The sequence below is a fragment of the Leptonychotes weddellii genome, chromosome 8 (assembly GCF_054177405.1).
Source record: "Leptonychotes weddellii isolate Sample4059 chromosome 8, ASM5417740v2, whole genome shotgun sequence".
Lineage (NCBI taxonomy): Eukaryota > Metazoa > Chordata > Mammalia > Carnivora > Phocidae > Leptonychotes > Leptonychotes weddellii.
In genome coordinates, this window is record NC_138376.1 from 29,447,362 (window position 1) to 29,470,595 (window position 23,234).

The 23,234-nt window shown below is 43.5% G+C and overlaps 1 protein-coding gene across 3 annotated transcripts in view; it reads right to left on the minus strand.

Annotated features, from left to right (window-relative positions):
* The window catches only part of KIF6 (kinesin family member 6), a 296,650-nt gene that overhangs the window by 71,843 nt on the left and 201,573 nt on the right, over positions 1-23,234 (minus strand). For all 3 annotated transcript variants that reach the window (XM_081828121.1, XM_081828120.1, XM_081828122.1), the window contains one exon: positions 17,439-17,494. In XM_081828121.1, the coding sequence (XP_081684247.1) occupies positions 17,439-17,494 (56 nt within the window). The remainder of the gene's footprint in view (positions 1-17,438; positions 17,495-23,234) is intronic.

Below are 23,234 nucleotides of genomic sequence, written 5' to 3' on the forward strand. Positions count from 1 at the left end.
GAAAGACATGTATCATATGATCTCACTGATATGAGGAATTCTTAATCTCAGGAAACAAACTGAGGGTTGCTGGAGTGGGGGTGGGGTGGGAGGGATGGGGTGGCTGGGTGATAGACATTGGGGAGGGTATGTGCTATGGTGAGTGCTGTGAATTGTGCAAGACTGTTGAATCACATATCCGTACCTCTGAAACAAATAATGCAATATATGTTAAGAAAAAAAAAAGAAGAAGAAAAGAAGAATCACATATCCGTACCTCTGAAACAAATAATGCAATATATGTTAAGAAAAAAAAAGAAGAAGAAGATGCAATATATGTTAAGAAAAAAAAAAGAAGAAGAAGAAAAAAGAAAGGAGGGGAAGAATGAAGGGGGGGAAATCCGAGGGGGAGTGAACCATGAGAGATGATGGACTCTGAAAAACAAACTGAGGGTTCTAGAGAGGAGGGGGGTGGGAGGATGGGTTAGCCTGGTGATGGGTATTAAAGAGGGCACGTTCTGCATGGAGCACTGGGTGTTATGCACAAACAATGAATCATGGAACACTACATCAAAAACTAATGATGTAATGTGTGGTGAATAACATAACAATAAAAAATAAAAAAAAAAGAATAAAAACATGATGCCAGAAGTTTTCAGGAATAGGTCCTTGTATTTAGGAGCATGAATTAACAATAAAGCAAAAGAATCTATTTTCAAAAATTGGATAAGATATAATCAGGTTGGGGTTTGGACAATTCCTAGTCTTTTGGTTCACCTGTTCTTTGTGTAGTACTGTCTTGCATGATGTGTCAGACTGAAACAGATTTCAATGCCTCTTCATTTTCCACGGGATTGATTTTATGAGAGTTTACTAAGAGGCCAGATGACAAATGGACTGTTACCAAAGTTTTTTGTTTTTGTTTTTGTTTTTTTACCACCATAATGATTTCTTAAATAAAGTATAAAACGTATGGGTTTCACAAAAACAAAATAAAACAAAACAAACTAACATAACGTATTGAATGGAGCACTGGGTGTTATACGCAAACAATGAATCATGGAACACTACATCAAAAACTAATGATGTAATGTATGGTAATTAACATAACATAATAAAATAAAATTTAAAAAAACTAATGATATAGTGGCTAAAAGAACATAATAAAAAAATGCTGAACAATTTTTCTTTTCTCCCTTAATATTAATCCCCTAAACCCCTGCTCTGCTTCTTCAATCCCACACTGTCCACAACACATTGCTGTTGGCTTCAGTGCCCACCATCTACCAGATCTGCCTGTAGCCTCTCAGATTCTACTCTGCCATGACAGTCAATTGATGTGTTCATGTTTTTGAAAATATTTTTTCTGGCTGTTGTTTGGATTAGATAATTTCTATTGTTCTCCCTTTAAGTTTGCTAACTCTTCCCTCTGTCTTCTCCATTCTTTCCTTGAGTCCACTGGCTATTTTATTTTTCATTTATAAAATTTCCTTTTGGTTCTTTTTATGTTTTCTATTTTTTTATTGAGACTTTCTATCTTTCAGTTTGTTTCTGGGGGGTCTTCCTTAATTCCTGAAGCATGGTTTTAGGAGCTGCTTTAATTCTTTGCCTTTTAATTCCAACACTGTCCAATTGGGGCTGGTCTCCAATGATTGATTGTCTTTTTTCTTTTGAGTTAAAATTTGTTGGTTCTTATGCCAGGTAATTTTCAATCACATCCTGAACATTTTCAGGGTCTTGTTTAAATTCTAAGAAGACCACTGGTCTTTTGTTGTTGTTTCTTTGTTGTAGCAGACAGTCAGCCTGGTTAAGGTCAGGTCACAAATTCCAATAGTCTTTTCTGGGCTGTGTTTCCAGTGTCAGCTCTGTTTTTGCAGGCTTTGCAGTGCTATTCAGATTTGGCCCATGTATGTGCCATTCAGTGGCCAGTATAGGACCTGGGTGTTGGTTTACCTTATAGCAGGATTGTCAAAGCCTTTGGTATGCTCTTTGGATTCATGCATGCTCAGCTTGAAAGTAAGGGGCATATGTAAACAATTTTATGGAACCATTGTCTTGATCTCCTTCCTCTCTGGGATCTACCTGCCTGACACATTATGACTCCCTGAGGCCCACTCGTGGACTCCTCAATTCTGCCACACAGTTCTCATGACTATGTCTACATTTGGGACCAAGCAGTGGAAGGATGGAGAGAAGACAAAGCCATGAGGAGTCTTCTCATTTTTGGTACCACAGCTCCTGTGGCTAAAGCAAATGAGTCTCTCTGCATCAGAGTTTTAGGCTTCTGTTTGTCTGCTTCTGCCATCACTGCCACCAGAGGATTTTCTGGGGGTGATGACTTGATGGTACTTTGAATTCTGGTCTCCTTCCCTAAGTTGCCTGCTACCACTTATTTTTCCGAGTTCTTAGCTAGCTGCTCCATTCATTCTGTCCATGGTTTAGAGTTGCTTCCAGTGGGAAAGACAAGATAGAGTGTGATTACTCTACTTTCCCCAGAACTGGAACCTTACACTATTGTTTATTATAGGCAAATGTCCATCTCACTGGCCAGTTGCACAGTTCAGTCTGAAAAGTCTCATCTATAACATTTGCTTCATTTCTCTTTCTCATCATATGGGCAGACCCAATTTCCCTCCTTCACCAAGTTCATTAGCCAATTCTATTTATTTTGTACTTAATTCTTTATCACTCCTCAAATATTTATGTTTACATGATCCTTGGACCTACCCACCAGGCCAATTCTCAAACACAGAATCTCTCCATTACCTCTCCTACCCCTGGAGTACTATAGATCTGTCTCACCTCAAATTCACATTACAGAAATTTTAACAGCCCAAATAGGGTGATGTACACAATCCTTACTGTATTGATATGATGTCCTTTGTCATTCTAAATCATGTAATCTTAAGCCATTTTCATTATGCTCAGGAACATGATCAGAGATGCTGTTACTGTTATGAGCTAATAATAATTCAGAGGCTCTAATGAATATAATAAGGCAAGAAAATAAAATACCAAGTGTAAATATCAGAAAACAAATTTTCTTCTGTGATGCATATGACTGCATTTCTAGAAATCTAAAGAAACTATAGCAAGAAAAAGCCCATTAAAATTAAAAAGAGAATTTGGTAAGAGGACTGGGTATAGGAAAATATTTTTTAAAAATAGATTTTTCTACCCCAGGAAATAGAAAAATATTCCATTCACAAAAGCAGCAAAAAATATAATATACTTAGGAAGAAATCCTACTCCCTGGACTCATTCCAAGGACTGGCAAACTGGGGCTGGCAGGTCAATCTGTTCTGTGGTCTGTTTTTCTATGGCTTTGGACGGAGAGCCAAGAATGGTTTTTAAATTTTTATAGGACTGTGAAAAAGAAGAAGAAGAATATGCAACAAAGACCATATGAAGCCCACAAAGCCTAAAATATTTACTACCTGGTTCCTTACAGGAAAAGTTTCCATAGAAGTGGAAGCACCAGTATAGAGGGATATATGTGCATATTGCAGCATATTTTATGTGTCAGAAAAATGGAAATAAAGCAAATACCTGTCAGCTGGAAAATGATGGAATATGTTACACTACAATCTTTCTGTAGAATATTATGCAGTCATTAAAAGGAATACAATACAGCCATATATGAAATTTATATATATGAAATTCAGGATGCAGTGAAAAGCAGGATAGAGAAAAATTGTACATGATTATTTTTATCTTTTTTTTTTTTTTTTGGTAAGATGAGCAACCCAATCCCCCATATAAGTAAGTGAATGTTAATATAATTATTAACATGGAGAAAGAATCTGAATGTTAGATTAAGGGGCATGAACATTTTTGTAGGCTTCAGAGGTTTATGAGTGGGAGTGAGGAGGAGAGAGATCGGCTGGAGCTGTGGTTTAGGGATATGAATCTTTATAATGTAATCTTTATTACTTATTACTTGGAATTCTAATATAAAGGTGGCCAACTTCCTATTGGCAGACTACTGCCAAATCTGCTATTTCCCTCACCACCCAACCTTCCCCCAGTGGATTTCTTATTTAGAATCGGCATCCGTGATTATTCTTTAGTATTTGAACAGCTTTGTGGCTTTGGCAGCAGTTTGACTCAACCCTGACTCTGAAATCCTTCCTCTGCTGCAATCCATCTTCTCCCCCTAAGTGACAACAGCAGAAAGGTATTGTCATTATTGTCCTGTTGAGGACTGCTTGCCTAGAGAGTCCCCATCACACACGGATTAGTGGCTTTTAGGCCAAAGCCTCTCCAATTCAACTCTGCCCCCTGTGGGTATGGTATATGGCCTCCCTAGTGTTGGGCCCCTTTTTGCATATGGCATTGCCTCTGTCATGGGAGCTAATAAAGGTTTTGTTCTAGTTATCTCACTGTGGGTAAAGTAAAGCTAAACCCTTCATGACTCCTCTCTATGACATATTTTGTCCTTTTTACAAGACTGGGGTATTTACCTCTGTAGGAGTATATTGTTTCATAACTTTCAAACATAGACCGGCCCTGGCTTTAGGGGTTATTGGTGCAGGTGATTAATAAACTTTATGTCTTTGATGTCCCTTGCTTATTAAGTTTACTTGGTACATTACCCATTTCTGTAGTCATTCCTTAACTATGTGCTTTTGTCTTCCAACAGAAGGGAGTACCCAAGGACCCTGCTATTTGCTAATGAGGTGCTAGGTACTGCTACAGTCCAATTATTTATTAGGAGGTTTTCTAGACTTCAGCATCATCTCAACATGTGTTAATAAGCTGTTTTGCAAAATACAATTAAATTTTAAAAATATTCAGGCATCATTAAAGATAACTTCAATAAAGATTAAATTAATAAATTCAGTCTTTGCCTCATTACACAGATTATGTCTTCAGCAATAAAATCACCAGACTAGTGGTCTGGTAAAAGGTTCAACATTCTGTACGCAGGGCTCATGTACTCATGTAGTGGCCAGTGGCTACAAGACAAATGATCTGAAATGGTCATATCCAGTTTGGGCCCATATATGTTTTGGTGAGTGCTGTGCAGCGTGACTACATTACCCTGGATATCTTCTTTGGGGCAGTGCTGTGAGGCAGGGTGATGGAGAGATAGATGAGAGCCTATCTCTGGTGAGGTAGGGTGGATAACTCCCAGTTACAGACAACTTCCAATAAAGAAGAACAGACAAACCAGTCTTATCCAAGGCAATTTTTTTTTTTTTAATTAGGGAAAAGCAACTGTCCTAGAGTTCTTCCAAAAATCTTAAGAGAAAATTAAAACAAGTGGCAGACTGGAAGAAAAACATCTGCTACATACTCCATAGACAAAGGCCCAATATCCAGAGGATACAAAGAGCTCCTACAAATCAAAAAGAGCAATTCAACCAACCAATGAGCAAAAGATATGAGACACATGAAAAAGCATTCAATTCCACCAGCTGTCAGGGAAATGCAAATTAAGACAATAATGAAATACAATTTTTTGCTCTCCAACTGGCAAAACCTAAAATGACTGATATTATCATGTACAAGCAAGGGGGGTACTGTCATACACTGATGGGAATGCAAACTAATGAAACCCTCTTGGGAAGGCAACTGGGGAGTACTCATTAAAATTAAAAATACACATCCGCCATTGTTTTCCCCAATTCTACTTCTAGGCATCTAACTCAAAGAAACACTCACATTTGTAGACAAAAATGCATGCAGTGTTTGTGACAGAAAAAAAATGGGAAAAAAAAAAATGAAATGGCTGTTACAAGGGAGTAGTTAAATAGATCATGGTTTATTCATACTTATAAGTAGCCCCATCAAAAATGGTAAGCAGTAGACCCACACTCACTGGTACATGAGAAAAGCAAGGTGCAGAGTAACAAGTACATTGTGGTCTCATTTATGCAACAAAACAGGGTATCTTCACATGTGTCTGCTGGCTGGCTGTGTGTGTGTCTATGTATGTATGTATGTAGTATCTATCATGAATCTATCTATCATCTATCTATCTATATCTAACTATCTATCTATCTATCTATCTATCATCTATCTATCATCTATCTATCTATCATCTATTATCTATCTATCCATCTATCTATCATCTATCTATCTATCTAAAAATGCACAGAAGGGGATGGAAAACATGCATCAAATTGTTGAAAGTGGATACTCCTCTCTGGGGAAGGGGCGTAGTTGGTACTGGGGAGAGGAAATTAAGAGGGCTGTCACATTTTGATTTGTATATTAATGTAGTTTTTAAACATTCTACAGTGAAACTGCATCCAAGAGTCACGTGAACAATTAAAAAGAGACAGATACTAAACCTCCAAGGAATTTATAACTTTCTAAACTCCAGATCAGGGGAGAGAGCCTAGGAAGATAGGCCTGCCCTCCCTTGGCTGACTTAGCCCTTCTCCACCTCCTGCCAACCTCTCTGCCTCCTTCCCCTATTATATTGTTGAAAGTAAAGAGGGGATAAAGGCTTTCTTCGCTGGCTCCTTTTCCTTCTTTTTATCATCAGCTTGAACTCAGAGAGAACACGTGACCTTCCTGGGCACTTACACAACAGGAACCTAACACCTTCTTAGTTGAGTTGTGAATTCTCCTGCCATCCAAGGGCATTGACCTTGGAGGCCAACAGTAACTAGTTCCAGCTCTGGCTCTGTCCCTCACTAAGCAGTGTATTACTGAGCAGGTTTATTAACCTCCTTCGGCCTCAGCTTCTTCATCTATAATAACAGACTAATACTAGTATCTCTACCGAAGTTAGTTATTATTACTATGATGGTGGGAAATCCACCTCTTTGACTCTTGCCGGCCCAAAGTCTGTGGGCCACACAATGCCTGGCCTCGAGCTTCTCTTTTTACTCCCAGTCCTTTCAGGCAACCCCAATCTGTGCAAATATTCATCCCAAACTTCAGGGAGTCCCAGTGGCACTCCCGCTGGTCCTGCCTGTGGCTGCCCTCTCAGCTTTCCTCAGGCAGGTGCCCAGAGTCCTGTTGTTACTATTTTCTCCACACAAACTGCCAGGGCTGGGCTTTTGTTCAGGAGATGCCTGATTAGTGATGCAGCCTGAATGTGTTTGGGAAGATCTCAGTTTGGTTGTTTTTTTTTGTTTTGTTTTTAAAGATTTTATTTATTTATTTGAGAGAGAGAGAATGAGAGACAGAGCATGAGATGGGGGAGGGTCAGAAGAAGCAGACTCCCCACTGAGCAGGGATCCCAATGCGGGACTCGATCCCAGAACTCCAGGATCATGACCTGAGCCAAAGGCAGTCGCCTAATCAACTGAGTCACCCAGGTGCCCGGATCTCAGTTTTTTAAATGTTGTCCAACGGCTGACATCTACCTGTTGGAAGGAGAGCGCTGAGTCCCTGCGGACAGACGAATGTCTTTGCACGGTATCTGGTGCCCCCACTGCAGGTCTAAGCTTTAACTAGCACATCTTGGGGTGGAGCTGCACATGTGTATTTTTAGTCTTGCTTTGATAAGTTGTGGTGCAGACTGTGTGTTAGGGGGTGGGGCTGGGTCCGCAGGGTGGGGTTACTACATGAAGCCAACGGCAAACCCAGGCTGTCTCCACCCTGAACAGAATGACCACTGTGGGGGAAGGATATTCCCCCCCTTGTGTGTCCTCTGCTTTTGAAAGCTCTTGCTGGTTTCAGCAGGGAACTCATCAGTGTTTTCTGGGTGGTTGGGGAGACCGAGCAAACCCTCTGTTAGTTTCAGCTCTTCCCTGCACAGTGTCATTGACAAAGCCCCTACCCACTTCTAAGCCAGCTACAATTACTCCTCCTTTTTAATCAGTGTAAGATAAGGCAATTCACTTTTTCTCCTTAGAGGTGAAACAACATGGTATCATTTATCTTCTCCTGGCAAATCAGTAAGGTGAACCAGCTCATGCTGCCAGGCTTAAAGATAGCTTCCTTCAAAGAGCCCAGATGTCCATCAACAGATGAATGGATCAAGAAGATGTAGTAGATATATACAATGGAACACTACTCAGCTTAAAAAGAATGAAATCTTGCCATTTGCAATGACGTAGATGGAGCTAGAGGGTATTATGTTAAGCAAAATAAGTCAGTCAGAGAAAGACAATTATCATATGATATCAGTCATATGTGGAATTTAAGAAACAAAACAGATGAACATAGGGGAAGGGAAGGAAAAATAAAATACGATGAAAACAGAAAGGGAGGCAAACCATAAGAAACACTGGAATCTAGGAAACAAACTGAGGGTTGCTGGAGGGGTGTGGGGTGGGGAATGGGATAATTGGGTGGTGGGCATTAAGGAGGGTTCTTGAAGTAATGAGCACTGGGAGTTATATGCAACTGATGAATCACTAAATTCTACCCCTGAAACTAAAAATATACTATATGTTAACTAAATTGAATTTAAATTAAAAAATTAAAAAAAAAAAGACAGCCTCCTTCCCTTCACAGAGTGTGGAGAGGGCTCTCAGCCCGCAGGGACCACCCACTTAACAGATACACGCCCGTCACTACCTCTCCGTGAGCTTCCTGGTTTACATAAAAGGTGGCACTCCTCTGCAGGGTTATTCTGATATCCAGGTAATAGTATTGGCTGGCAAAATTATTTTTGTAATACTTGTAAGAAAATGATCATGTCAAGGATGTACATCACTGCTATGATGACATTAGATGCATCATCTGCCTTCTGAAAATCTGAAATGACTTTCCTGTGAGGGGAAGAAATTTTATTTGAAGGCATTTCATGAAACCAAATAGGTGTTGGGAAAATTGGTTCTTTGCAAAAGATTCCACTTCGAGCCTCAGCTGATGCCCTATTCCACAATAAAGCCTAATGAGTTGAGTGTGAAAAATAGACAATAAAAAAAATGATAAGAAAATTTAGAAAGCTTTAAACAAATACTCGGCAATGAACAACCCATCGTTATTATTGTTCCAATAACCCTTTCTAAGTACAAAAGCAATGAAGGAAGTCATAAAAGAAAAGATCAATGGATTTGACTATATAAAAATAACAAAATAAAACCCTATATATTATAATGCACTTTACAAAGATTAGTCACTAGTACTGATGGTAAACCACATGCAAAATGGTGTTCTGCTTCCTTTAGAACCTGCAAATGAAGGAACTGATATAACCTTATAAGAGCTGAACTAGCGAAAATCTTTACACAGCTCTCTGTAAGACAAAGCCCAGAGGATATAGGATATCAATCACTGTGCCCGCTCTACCCATCCTCCTTTTAAAAGAGAAACCTCCCCTGCTGCCTAGGTGGCCTTTTTCTGAGACCTCTTTTCCTCCCTGGCTGCCTGGACCAGGGGTGGGTTTCTGACCTCAAGACAGCACATTCTCAAGCTGGCCAGCAGCTGCTGTCCTGGAGGTCTAGAAAGGATAGAGTGGGCCACTCAGGTTCTCTTTCTCATGACTTTGAGCTAAGAAATAAGCAAAGAATGAGCACAATCACCTTGGGGAAGGATGTTAAAGGATGCTTTCAGGTCCAGCTGGGGCCAGAGCAAGCCAAAGGCTAGCAAGCAAGACCTATCCGTCAGCAGGACCAGCAGGCTGCAAGAGCAGGCATACACAGAGGTGGCAAGAGGCCCGGAGGAAGGCCTGGGGAGGGTACACTGGGCTCTGACACCCCCCTGGGATGCCCCCCAACTGCTCTGGCTCCCATTTCAGCTTGTATGGGTCTCAGATCTTATAACTGCACACTGAGGAGATTCTTGCCTCCTAAACCTGAGCTAGCTCGACTGGGTTTCTGTTTCTGAAAATCGAAAGAACCGAACTAAAAGTGATTGTTCCTGTGACCCAGAGCACAATTCAAAGTGATGTGGGCTTCATCCTTGAGAGGCAGGAATGGGAAATAATTACAGTAAGTAGAACCCTAATGAATGGTATTTTATCTTTTCTGGAGAAAAGGTTCTTATACACAGGAGGCCGTTCAGCCCAGAGACGGACCGTAACTGCTGTAGGGATATTTGCTCCTGTGGGCAATGGATGCCCTGGGAAGCTTTACCACGACTGTGAGAATCTGTCTCTCAAAGCTCTTTTCTTTGTTTTGATTTTCTTTGGGCCTAGCGCTGCCTATTTGCCAGCCTTCCAATAACTAATCTACTCTGTTTCTTAAGAGAAAATGCCCCAGATGGAGGCAGTTTAAGAGCTCCTGTCTATAAAGGAACATCCTCCATGGTCAATTTAACACTTGCTTCTCCAGTTAATAGTGAGTTTGATTGGCATGGCTTTCCTGAATCCATCCAGACAAGGCCAGATCCGGGCCCTGGTTCCTTCATTAAGGTAGGACCACCCTGTCAGGACTCCAGGAGAGCAGTCATCCATCTTTTTTGGCTGTCATTCGAACCAAAACAGGGCTTCCTTCCTTATACATGACAATTATTAGTGTTACCTCTTGTCAGTTAATATACTTTACAGCCCTCCGGCTAGCTCAGATCATTTTTGTTTGTTTGATCTCCAAACTATGACAGCAGACACTCAGTCCATTCCGTGAAGACATCAGTCAGGCTGGTTATGGGCTGTCACTCAGATAACTGCCTGTCTGGGAGTTTCAGCGTTCCAGATTGTTGCAGGAGGGACCCTGAGAAATCAGCTTCACCCTTTTTGTTTCTAGCTGCCTTGAGCCATCTCAGAAAGAGGCCCATCTATCCTGCTTTTAAGTAAGGTTCCTAGAGTCTCTATCCATTTAAATTACCTTTTGGACACGATGTCTTTTCCCACAATGAACTGTGAAAATTATCTTTTTCCTTTTTCAGACTCTTTAAAGATGAATTACAATTTGTTGGTCCCTCTGCATGACATCACGTCATTTACAGTCCTCTCGCTTACGACTAAGTTCCTTTGGCAGAAATCCGCGTCATGCAGCAGGCTCATCTGCTCACAAAGGATTTTTTCTCTAGTAAGTTAACGTTTTTGCACCACCAGGAGAAAGTCACCAAATAGCTTGCAGAACTGAGCCCCGTGGGCTGTAGAGAAGCACAGGACTATACACAGCCCCCTTCCCCCCGCATTTCTTCTCTTGGTCCAGGGTGGTCAGTGCGCTTTCGGCGAAGAAATGGCTTCTTTCTTGCTGTGCGGCTCTTCCCATCTTGTGCGTATTGGTCACGTTTCTGTAACTCAGCACCTCAACCCTTCCCGACGCCCCCTCTTCTAACATGAAGCCTCAAACTGGAAAACAAATCTGATGTTTTAGACAGTGTTTCCCTATGTATTACGAATTTAACACTTCTTTCTGTTTATATCATTATTTTTATTAGGATTGTAATTGGTTTTGTTAGAGCTCTAGTTATAAAGTTGCATGGGTTTTGAGAGGTCGCCCCAATCTCAATTTTCTTACAAGGCCGATTATTTTTTAGCATGTAATTCTGCATTGCTTCCATTATAACAGAAGCACTGATACTTAAAACTAGCTTTTTGAATTCCCCGTGCACAGCTTTCTTTTTTATAGGATACATCACTTTAACTGTTACCTTTTCTCATAGGACCTACAATTTGTTCCTGTACAGATATCTGTTTCAAACCACAGACACACTTCTGAAGGGTCTGTAGTGAACTTGGTTGTTGTGTGCCCAGCGTTTCTTCCTTTGGAGAAAGTTAACTCTTCAGTTCCTTACAAATCTTGTTCAGTTTATGTGGTGCAGGCGGGTTAAGCCCCCGCCTGAGGAATGGGCGGAGCCATCCAGGTCCAGCCAATCAAAGTGTTTCATTCCCCTTGGATGGAGGGATTGCTTTAGAGATGGGCACATGACTTAAGCCAGGCTAAGCATCCTCCCTCCAGGTACTTTTTGCCAACATTGTTGGGAGAGATCGCATTTACTGGGATTATGAATTCCACAGACCATGTAAACTGAGAGCTTTCAGAGCTACCTTGTCACTAAATGGGGTGAGGCCGTCAGGGAACTTAGTCAAGTAGCACTGAGAGATGGAAGGGGGAGGGGGAGGAGGAGGAAGAAAAGGAAGAAGAGGAGGAGGAGGAGGGAAAGAAGGGTACATGTGAAGCCAACTGTACTCCTGGGGCTTGCAGGTTACACGAGACAGTAAATTTCCTTTTATCCTTATAGCCAAACATCCTGGCCAATACAAGTTGACCACAAATTAATTGAATTTTTTGATAAGTGTAGTTTAAAGAAAAATCACACAAATACTCTAAAGCACAGACAGAGCTTGTTATTTAAAATAAACACGTGGCAAATTGTTTCATAAAGCCAAAGATCTACTCATCCCCTCAGCTGCTCTTCTCTGAACCATCTCTCTTCCCATAGAGCAAAAGCAATGTGCACATGGAAATGCTGGGCAGAGTGAAAGTCTTGGTTTCTGCTTTTCTTAGTTTTGAGAATAGAATAATTTTCCACTTGGTGGTAACACATTTTTATTTTGTGGTCACTGATGTTTTCTACGCCTGCCCTTAATCAGGTTTTCTCTGGTACTTATTGGTGACTGTTTGCATGAAGCAAAAGTACTTCATGACACCCATTCCTACTAAACCTCATCTAAGTTAATGCTTTGAATTCTCTCATGTTTCCTGAAGCATCACTAAACCCACTCAGCTGGAATTATATGGAGTCTGAAAATACAACCCTGCTATTCTATTTTCCAAACCACTGAAGAGGATGGTTGAAACCCATGTGGGACACTGACTCCTATCAGGGCTGTTGCAAGTCCATAGCATATCTTTCTGCAAACCAGAAAAAGTCATCCCTTCCTAAGGGCAGACACAAGCCAGGACTGGTGTATGTGGAAATGAGAGCAACGGCAGGCTGTGTTTCAGGCGCCACCCGCCCCTGCAACAGAGCCCCAAAAGGCACAAGATGACCTATCGTTAATCATGTTACAAAGACTCTTTTCATCTTCTTGAGCTGTGTGTGCAGGAGCTAGGGTGTAGTTTGAGTCTTTTGTTGGGTATGCTGGATAAAGGCCAAAGATTCAGGAGACCTAAGTAATAGCAGAGTGAAATTTTAAACTCAGAAGAAAATGTCAAAGTCAGATAAATCTGAATTTATGGAGATCATAAACTGTATTTAAAAGTTCTGCAGTTGGACAGAAATGGAATTTGATTCCAACTTAGTCACACAGCAGGCAACTTCACTGAAACTCCATTTTTTTAAATCTGCAAAATAAAGATAATTCTCTATTTCATAGAACCTAGATTATGTCAATGGTAAGACTCATCTTCATTCCAGAAGTTTGTAAAAGGTGAAAAAATGTCCAAATGTATCTTGATTTCAGAAGTGTTAAGACTAAAAATTGTAATCTAGAATATACAACATAAGGTAATACTCCTGCCCCCCCATAGGTCATGGCTCTTCTTTGCGAGGATTAAATGAGATAGTGTATGTCAAGGTTTGGCACAGTGCAGTCGGTGCTTAACACATGGTGGAAACTGTTGTTGGGGTGGTTGTTAATTGGGACTAGTGACAAAGAGTAACAAAAGATATACTTAATTCAGGTCTTCATGATCCAGCAAAATGACCTGGATGTCATCTTTCCCCTACTCCCGGATAAGCTACTAGAAGCCATCATGCACCAACAGGTCCAGAAGCAAACCTCAAGGGAAGATCCAAGTACAGAAAGGCACACAACTGAAAATCATCCTATTTACCCTGCTGATGGAGACCTGGATCTGAGAAATGATTTTCCCAATGCCCAAATATGTAAGAGAAACATTTTATTAAAGAGTGTTGTTCAAATGGCGGGAGGGGTGGCTGGGGTCCTTTGAATGCAGAGTAGGAGAAAGAAACTTCCAGAGTGTTTTGTTAGCTTTCTAGCATTTGGTGTTTCCCTTCACCTCCCACTAACAGCTACTGCTATTACATTTCCTGTGACTTGTGAATTGATTACTGATTGGCCCACTAGTGAAAACGCTTCTATGTGGCATCCTGTGATGTTTGTTTTCATTTAGGCCTGGAGGGGTTGGTGGAGGATGAAGAGGTGCCAGTCAAGCTCTTACCCCTGCCTCCAAAGCAGCTGGCTCCTGCACTGGTCTAGGGGTGGGCCTTATGCCAAAGGACAGCCCTTCATTGTTCCTTGTTGCCAAAGACAATGCTGCCAGGGGTAGAACATTGATGTAGAAGAAGGAATGCCAGAATTCTAGCAAGTGAAAAGTGGTCTGGTTGATGCAGTCTACTTCTTTCCCCCCAGTTTGGGCTAAATGGCATTTTTAGAGATATGATGAATGGAAGCAGGGCATATGTGAACGTGTCAAATACACAGCCCACGTGATGAAAAGCAGTCTAATGCTCTTGTGTATGGGACATGTAAGTACAACGAAACACCTCTCCTACAGAAACAAAGACTCTACTTTTTTCGGGGAGATTCTAAATTGGCTATTTCTTCCATTTCTGATTTCAACTGATTCGACATCAGAATTGATGTAAATGGTGTACAGAGAAGGACAGAAAGGGACTTGGTGGCAAGAGTTTATCTCCCTAGTTTGGGTTGGCTTATTACAAGAAACGGAAATAACATGGACGTTTTGGTTGACTTCTTATGCCATGTAAAATGAGATATTATGTGGTTATAACTGAATTGTTAGCCTTTAGGGACTTTTGAGGACAAAACTCAAGTGATAGTTCTAGATCACAATGTCAGAGAAAAACAAATTACCCAGGAAGGAACCTGAACTTGAAACACATGGGCTGGTTGATCTGTAGTTCACAAATACAGTTTTCATTTCCTCTCTGCAGGCCAATTCCATGTGCACTCCACAGCATCCCATTCCTGCCTCAGGGTCCAGAGGCAGGATGTGGCACAGTTTGGGAGTGGAGCTGAGTCACCATCCACACATGTGATGGTACATCTGTGCCAAGCTCCCACCTCCTGACTCTTAGATTCACTAAGTCTAAGATTTCAGTCCCTGGGGACTGAAAATTCCACTTGATTTAATTTCTCCCTAGGAAAAATTGCGCTTAGAAAGGTCACAAATCTCCTGAAGCCAGTTTCCTTCAAGATTGCCTTGGAGATTTTAAATTTAAATGTGTGTACAAGTTCCACCTTATACTTCCTTAATCTTAGCCTTGTCTCTGACATGCAGTGATGGTGGGCGACTTCCTGGTGTCAAGCACCATGAAAGCTTGTTCAGTAATGAAGCTGAGCCTCAGTGACCCACCTTACCTGGGCCCCCTTGGATCAAAAGCACGTTAGGAAGACAGTGGCCCGGGGATGGGTCTTAGTCTGCTCTTCCATAGGGTGAAGGAAGAGGGACATTGGCACAGTTAGCACCACTAAACTAGCTACTTTCTCGGTAGCAGTGAATGCTTGAATCTCAACACTGCTATGAGCTCTGCTTGTTATGATCCAGAAAAAACAAAGGGCCACTTGCCCAGGGTTTCTGCTAGCATTTCTGGACCCTTTGTGTGTCTAGATCATCCTCTCTGAGAGCTAAATTAGAGCCCTCACACCCTCGGACTCTGGCTCTTGGGCAGGGCACAACCCGCAGAGCTGTAGGGCAGCCTCTAACTTGCCTTCTCTTGAGAATGTGGCAGACCGGATCCATACACATACGATATTGCACCCAAACTATGAAGAATTCAGAATTATTTGTGACAACCACCTGTACTCCAAGTGAAAAACTATATTGGTATATAGGCCATTGGTGTCTTTCATCATGAGTCTATTTCACTAGTGTTGGAATGAACACTTTGGTTTTATTTTGGTTGAGAGAGTTAGATATTTTTCAAGAGCAAAACTTTGTTACTTTCTGGGGAGAAGCAGTTCATAAAAGGTCTTTCCCTCTTATCCCTCCAGGGATAAAAACAGACCACTGGGTCCTTTGAGTCTCACAAGGCTGACAAGTCTTGGCCCTGGATGCACTGAGGCCTGCTTCCCCTACCCTCCCTCCCTTCCTTACAAGCCACCCAGCCAGGTGGGCCAGCACGGTCCTGCTGCTGGGCCTAGGCTGCTCCTCAGCCCTGAAGTCCTGGCACTGACCTAGAACCAATTTCCTTATTAGTTTGGGTCACTGACCCCTCTGAGAATCAGACAAACTATGGATATTATCTCCAGAAAAATGTACACACCCTTAACACCCAGGTTTTTGCTTTTTTTTTTTTCATGTAGTTTTAGGGGTTTGGGAATCCAGGTCAAGAAAGGAGTTTGTAATTTGTTTTTTGCCAGGGTTCCTTCTGGCAGCCTGATGAAACCGTGGACCCTCTCGCAGAATGATGATTTTTTTGGGTGCATAGAATGAAAAAAACATTGGATTTTAAGAGAAATCAGTTATCCTGAAATAGTTATCTAAAATTTAAAACTTTTTGTGATACAGAAATATCTATAAGCTTTTATATAAATGCATTAAATAATAAGATCTAATGGTGAGTCTGATAACTACCATTAATTTTGAAGTCCTAATGAATATAAAAGATATTTTATGATATCTGCCACACTGGGCTGTGAAATGAAAATGTCTGTAATTTCCATGGGTGACAGGTGTTGCTAGTCCTACTGGGGTCAGCTGCCTCCATTCATCACTGAAAATATGCTATATTGCAGTTAGAGGTTGGTGAAAATAAGGGCTCATTCCCCCACCCCATCTGAGTTCCTAGATCTTAGGTTAAGAACCCCTGAGATTATAGAGATTCTCTGCACGGTGCTGGGCATGGCTCAGGGCCCAGTTGCCTCAGGCAGCAGAGGAGAACGTGAGACTCCTCTTTAGAGATTGAGTGCCTGAAGCTGTTGTAATTTTCCATATTCTGTAGGAAAAGCCAAAGGGGACACTCACAGTGGCTTTTGTCTTGTCCTCACTTATGAGAGGAGGAAGATAGGAACAAGGGAGATAGATGCAGAAAGTCAGCTTCTCTGGCAAGAGGCAAAGGCACAAGGGGCCCCTCTGCAGAGCCGCCTCAGCCTGGGAGACACCCTGGGTGTCTTCTAGCTTGGGATGAAGGCAACATTTTCCTCTCACTTTGACAAAAATATGAGGCATATTTCTACCGAGTTTGCCTCCTGCCTTAACCTCATTTTTCCAGGGATGCTCACCTAAGTGGCGGAGCCCCACTGGGCACCTACGTCCTGGGAAGGCACAGAGGCTCATTTTCCTTCTCCTCCTCCCACTGGCTTATTGAGTGGTGCTGAAAAATGCAAAATGCACGCCTGTGCCCCAAATGCTAAGTATAAGCTTTGGGAGTGTGTGTAGAAGTGTTCCACAGCACTTGAAAATACAAAACGTCACTGTAGTCTTGCCTTTGTGTCTAGTTGAGCTATTGTTGAGGAACACCAGGGGCAAAGCAAAACTTTCTCATTGGGATGCTAGAGCTCAGGCCTGCATGAGGATGAAAAGTTCAAGTTCTAGACAAAAGAAAATACTTTTCCTGATGGATGGTAGGGGAGATGACAAACTTCCAAGGAAAGGCGCTCTCAAAGCAGCTTCCTTGGCAGGGATGTCTTGAAACTCAGCTTCATGGTTATTTGGAGGGACATCATGACCTGATTTTTACCAAGAAAATGGTCTGTGAAAAAGGCTCACAGAATATCATCTGCTTACCAATTTTACTTCTTGTTTCATTTATACTTTCTCCCAGGGCCTTCGCTTCAGAAAATCTGCAGGGGGGAAAAAAAAGAATTTGTCGTTTTCAGTTTATCCCAAATTATGCTTTAAAAATAATAGATTCCTGAGAACTCTCTAAAATAATTTAAAACTTTATGGAAAGATATAAAAGAAGATCTAAATAAATGACATATAGTGCTTAAAAATAGAGCTAAAATTTATATTAATTACTGGTATCATGAATTTTTACTTCTCTATCCAGCACAGAATATTCATCCTCATATTCTGTAATTTATGATTTGCAATTTTGAGTGTTTTATGATGCAAGGGTACTGGAATAAAGCATGGCTGTAAGACTTTTGTACCCTGCCCTTCTCTATTAATCACAGTACCAAGATCCTATAGTTATAGTTGAGAATACATGCTTACTATAACTTAAATAACATTTTTTCTTCCTGATTATAAAGTAACAGGTCAGAGGCTGGCCAACTGTGGCTGGTCGTGAGACACATCCAGGCCACCACCTACTGCTGTAAATAAAGTCGTAATGGACCACAGTCACTACGATTCATGTAGACATTGTCTATGGCTGCTTTCAGGTTGCGTAGGCAGAGCTGAGTAGTTGTGACAAAGATTGTGCAGCCTGCGAAGCTGAAAGTATTTACTGTCTGACCCTTGACAGAAGAAGGTTACTGACTCCTGTTGTATATGATGTTAAATCACATTTTGAAAGTATGAAAACAGAAAAAAATCCCTAATAACCCCTCCTCAGAAATCAGCACATTTTGAGCTTCATTCAGTCTTTTTTCTACTCCATTTTTATAGAATTAAGATCATACCATCCATATGATTTTGTGCTTTGGTTATTTTTCACTTAACGGTACGAATCCCTCCACACGTCATTAGAAACTTGTCCATTGTCTTTGATGGCTGTCTACTAGTCCGCCAGATGGTTGTGCTGATGTTTACTTAATGACTCCTATATATTTTCCAACAAATATGTATGAGATGCCCTCTGAGAGCCCAACTTTGTGCTGGCAAAGCAGTGTAGGATCTGGCCTATGTGAGAAACACGCAGTCTGGTCCCCTATAAATGGGGAGCCCTTAAGAAATGTCAGTCTTTCCCTTCTCCTCTCTGCCATGGAATTTAAAGGGCAACCGAAAGGCTATGAAACAAATCCATAATAAGTGGCTACAGTAAATCATTGTGCTACCGTGGATGACTGTGGCTAAGTCACTGGAGTATGACTAGGGAGGGGCCTGTCCATGAGTGGAGAGTAGGCAGGAAAGCTTCATGTACAAGGTAGGATTGACCTGGCTTTTATGGATGCATAGGACATGTTAGAAAACTCTACCTACCATCATGCTTCATTAACTATCAACACCGGGCCAATTTGATTTTAACGATTGCCTCTCTCCGCGTTCCCTCCCCACCCCCCCCAAATCTTTCTGGATCCCAGTAAATCCCAGGTATCATGTTGTTTCATCTCTAAGCTCTTTAGTGGTGTACGGTTTTGTTAGAGGAGGTGGGAAGAGGAGGGCATTCCAGGCAGGGGAACAACGTGGACAGAGGCCAGAATGCTCTGATGGCCGGCCCTGTGCTTGATGGAGGAGAAGTGTGAATTATGTCACCGCTATTTTCCTAGTCTGGCTGCTTGGCCTGTGACTGTAGATGGGAAGTTTCCAAAGAAGGGGACTAAATTTCCTCTCACTGTTAGGTTTCTTGGGACTCCACCTCAGCTCCCTTATTAGGGTGTTCAGGCTTGTGACAGATTAATGGATGTGTTCTCTTCAGCTAGGGCCTGTCACCTTCGGGAGAGAAATGCAGTCCCATTTGATGCCATTCAGACTGAATTCAGTTCAGCAGACATTCAGGTAAGTCCCTTTGCTGGGCTCTGTGGGCTCACACTGGCCTTTGCCTATGGGGCAGGCGGCATCTGAGGTGTGGTCCAGGCCACTCAGAAGATGAGGGCTATTTTCATCCTGTAAGTTCTACAAAGCCAGGGGACTATAACTGTCTGATTGTTGGCTGTGTCCATCCCCAGCACCTAGGACTCCACAGGGCTTGACAATCCTTCATTGCTCGGTGAACGACTCCTCTTAGTCCCTGTTCTTGCAGAATTCACTCACCCATTTGGATTCTTGAGAATAAAGAAGATATGAGAGCAAGGCTGCAGAACTGCTGAATGGAGGAAACCAGAGTAGAGAAAGAAAAGGGGAAGATAGCGAGGTAGAACAGGCAGTCTTCACAGCAGCTGTTCAGAGAAGCCCCAATGGGGGGCCTGGGCTGGGGCTGGAGCCCCCCCAGCCTCGGCAGTGCCCACACGTGTCCTGGAGGGCACAGCAGAGGGAGCTGCTTTGTGCTGTGAAGAACCCGCTCCAAAGAGCCGCCCTGCCAGGGCTGGCAGACCCAGTGGGGGAAGCCACGAGCTGTTCCAGTCTCTCTGCAGCCCAGCGCCGAGCTAAAACAGACTTTCCCACTGAAGGGGTATGGGCTGAGGGCTGTCCTGTCCGCATGAGACCATTTTCCCTTCACTCTGCAGTTGTCCCTGCTCTAGGCCACCCCACCCACATGTGTTCCTGATCTCCAGTTGTCAAGACAAACTCTGGACTAAGAAAGCTCAGCCCCGAGGAAAAGAGGGGGAGAGTGCAGGGGAGGCGGGAGAGATGAGAAAGAAGGTGACCCCCATTTCTGCCACGTTCATCCTCACCCACCTGCATCTCCTTACCTGTCCAGCCCACGTCTCCCTCAGCCCCTCTGCTACCCCTTGCTCCAGCCCCAGACTAAGTTCTGGTCATCAGGAAGGGGAGACTCGTGATGACTCCTTCCCGACCTGAAAGAGGCACATTCCCATTAATGATGTGGCTCAGGGAACCAGCCTGGGTCCAAGGCGGTTGAACCTGTGCTGACTTTCGCCAGGGCACGCTGCTCATCTGGACAACATCCTCAGCTGCTGCTCACTGAGGGGGAGGCCTGGCCTATGTCAGGGAGGCTGCACCTTGGGCAGGGCCAGGGAGAAGGCTCTGTGACTTAACCTGTACGCCCCCGAGGCTCTCCTCCTGGCGCCAAGGCATTCCTCTCTGGGAGTCGTTGGCTGCATGGCTCATTTCAGGAATCGCAGAGTTGCTGGGGGTATTTCCAATGTGGGGGCTGGCAGGCAGCTCTGTGCACTGCACAGAAAAATCTCTACCTCGGGGCAAGGCCTGGGCTTGGAAGGGAGAAGGAATGCGGTCCTCTGGCTGCTCTTTCACAAGCCTGGCTTCCTGTGACACCCAGCCTTCCCTGATCCCATAGCAGCCACGGTGCGCCCGGCACCGCGCTGCACACTAGCCACGGAGTGCAAACCCTTCTCCTTCTTGGCTCCCGCGTCACCTCAGCCATCTCTCACCCTGACTGCTCCTTCTCAGTCTCCTCTTCTGCAGCTGTTCCTTAGATGCTGCGAATCGCCAGGGTTTTGTCGTGACCCTCTCCCCGGGCACCCCGTCACGCCAGTGCCTTCACTTGTCATCCCCATAGATAGCTCCCAGATCTCCCTCCCAGTCCCGCTTTATTTCCTGACAAACGCATTTGAGGAACTGATCGCCCCCCACCCTTCCGAAAACCCCTCCCCTTCCTTTTTCCTTTCCTTATCTCATTGCCCAGGACAGACACTCACCTATGTGCTCCCGCCCCTCCCTCCATTAGCATCTTCACTCACCGCATCCATTCCCTGTCCTGGTCCTCCCTATCTCTCACAGCATTCCACCTGGCTTCGTTCCTTCGTTCCTCAGAGAAGGAGCAGTCCCATCACCCCATCACCTCAAAGTGACAATGGCTTGCGTGGCTCCCCGAATTCTTGCTACCTGCCTTCAGGCCATTTCCCATGAAGCCAGCAAGCCTTCTTAAATGCAAACCTGATCTTATTATTCTCCTGCTTAAAACTCTTCAAGGGCTCCCCAGGGACCACAGGACAAAATCCAAATTCCTTAACAGGGCTAACTAAACTCTTCATGCTCTGGCTGGTGTGGACTTCTCCAGAATCTTCTCTCACAGCCCCCCTGCCTTTCTAGGCTGGCCCGAATGGCCTCAGTTCCATCAAGTGTCACACTGGCTCACCTCGGGGCTGTTCCCTTTGCTTGGAAAATCTTTTTTCATCTGGCTAATTTCTACCTAACCCTGCAGTTGCAGCAGAGAGATCTCTTCCTCTGTAGGGCTGGGCAGGTCTGCAACCCCACGTGTTCCATAGAACTCTGAACTTCTGTCATCACGGGTACACCATGTGGGAACTGCCTGTTGACTTGTTTTGTCCCCTTTCTCAACATCATAAGTGCCCTGACGAGAGCGACCACATCTATTTAATTCACACGTCTATCCCTGGAGCTTAGACCAGGGCACGCACTTGGTGAGCATTCTATACCTACCTGTAGTGTACAAGCAGCAGAGCGTGAGGGAGCATGTGGACAGCACTCCCTGGGGTGCAGAGACTTGGACTTGAATGCCCCGCTGGATCTCAGAGTCCTCGTTTGTAAGATTAGGATGAGACGCCTCTCAGGGTTGGGTTGATGTGGGAAGTATGTGCATACAAACGTCCTTTGTACCTAAATCATGACCACTGCCTGGCAGTGTAGGGACCCCCTTGCGTGATGGACTGTGACGTGGGATTGCATGTTGGAAGCAGCAACTACAGACAGGAATGATGGCTATCATCCTCTCAGCAAACCAAGGGGTCAGAGGAGGGATCCTTGCAAGTCCATGGTCAAGGACACCTAAGATAGTTGCTGAATTTCTCAATCTTCAGGGGCAATGAAAGGGATGGGAGTTGAGGTAGAATCTCATGTAACTTTCAAGACCTGCAGCTCCTGGGAGAATCCCATCCTGCCCTTGGTGTGGGTCAGGCAGAGATATGTCACCACTGGGGAGCAGCTGAGGAAGCGTGACACCTGGCTCTGCCCCAGGACAGTTAGAACCACAGGCAATTTGCTGGGGACCAGGGGCAGCAGCTGCTTTAACCTATGGGCTAAGGGGAGGAGCTGATGTTCATAAGCCACTCAATCTCCAAGAGCCTCTGTGGTCTATTCCCTGTCACGTCAGCTGGGATGGTTTCCTCAGGCCAGTGGGGCAAATATGTCCTTGGAGGGCAAGGGGTTCCTCTTGACACCTTTCCTAGTCTTCTTGTCTACAGCAGTTAACTTCATATGTTGATTATTTACAGAGTGAACATGCGATCCTCTTCCCTATCAGAGAGGAAGAGTAGGTCTGCATCTGTGCCATTTCCTTCCATTGGAGACCTATCCCTGACATGGTACCTTAGCTGTCTCTATTATATTGCCATGAAGATCCACCTTTCATTTCCCTTAGCCTTTTCTTTAATACCAATACTTCTTTTCTATTCCATCTTGTTTCCCATCAAGATGGCTGCCCCCCTCCCGTGTCCTGTTGAGCTGTTCCTTCCCTGTCTCAAGAAGCCTGCGGTTGCATTCTCCTGCTTCTAGGAAGTAGGTCTTGAGCAGTTTGCTTGGCTGCTAAGACTTCTCGAAGTCAATTTCAAAGTGTCATTCTCAAGCCAAAGAAATATTTTTGAGTACTATTTTTGTGGCCAGCACTGTGTTAAAAACTGTGGGGAGGCTGGGAAGATACTAATCTAATCTCAGCTCTCAGAGTTCATAATTCTAGTTCAGGGAATAAGGTGTAAATACAGAAAACAAATGGAAAAATAATAAAGGTTAAAATTGGAGTCTAATAGGAACCAGGGAACTCCTATTTGTCATGGATGTTATTTCCAGATGGTGCCACAGGATTGTTCTCCAGCCTCG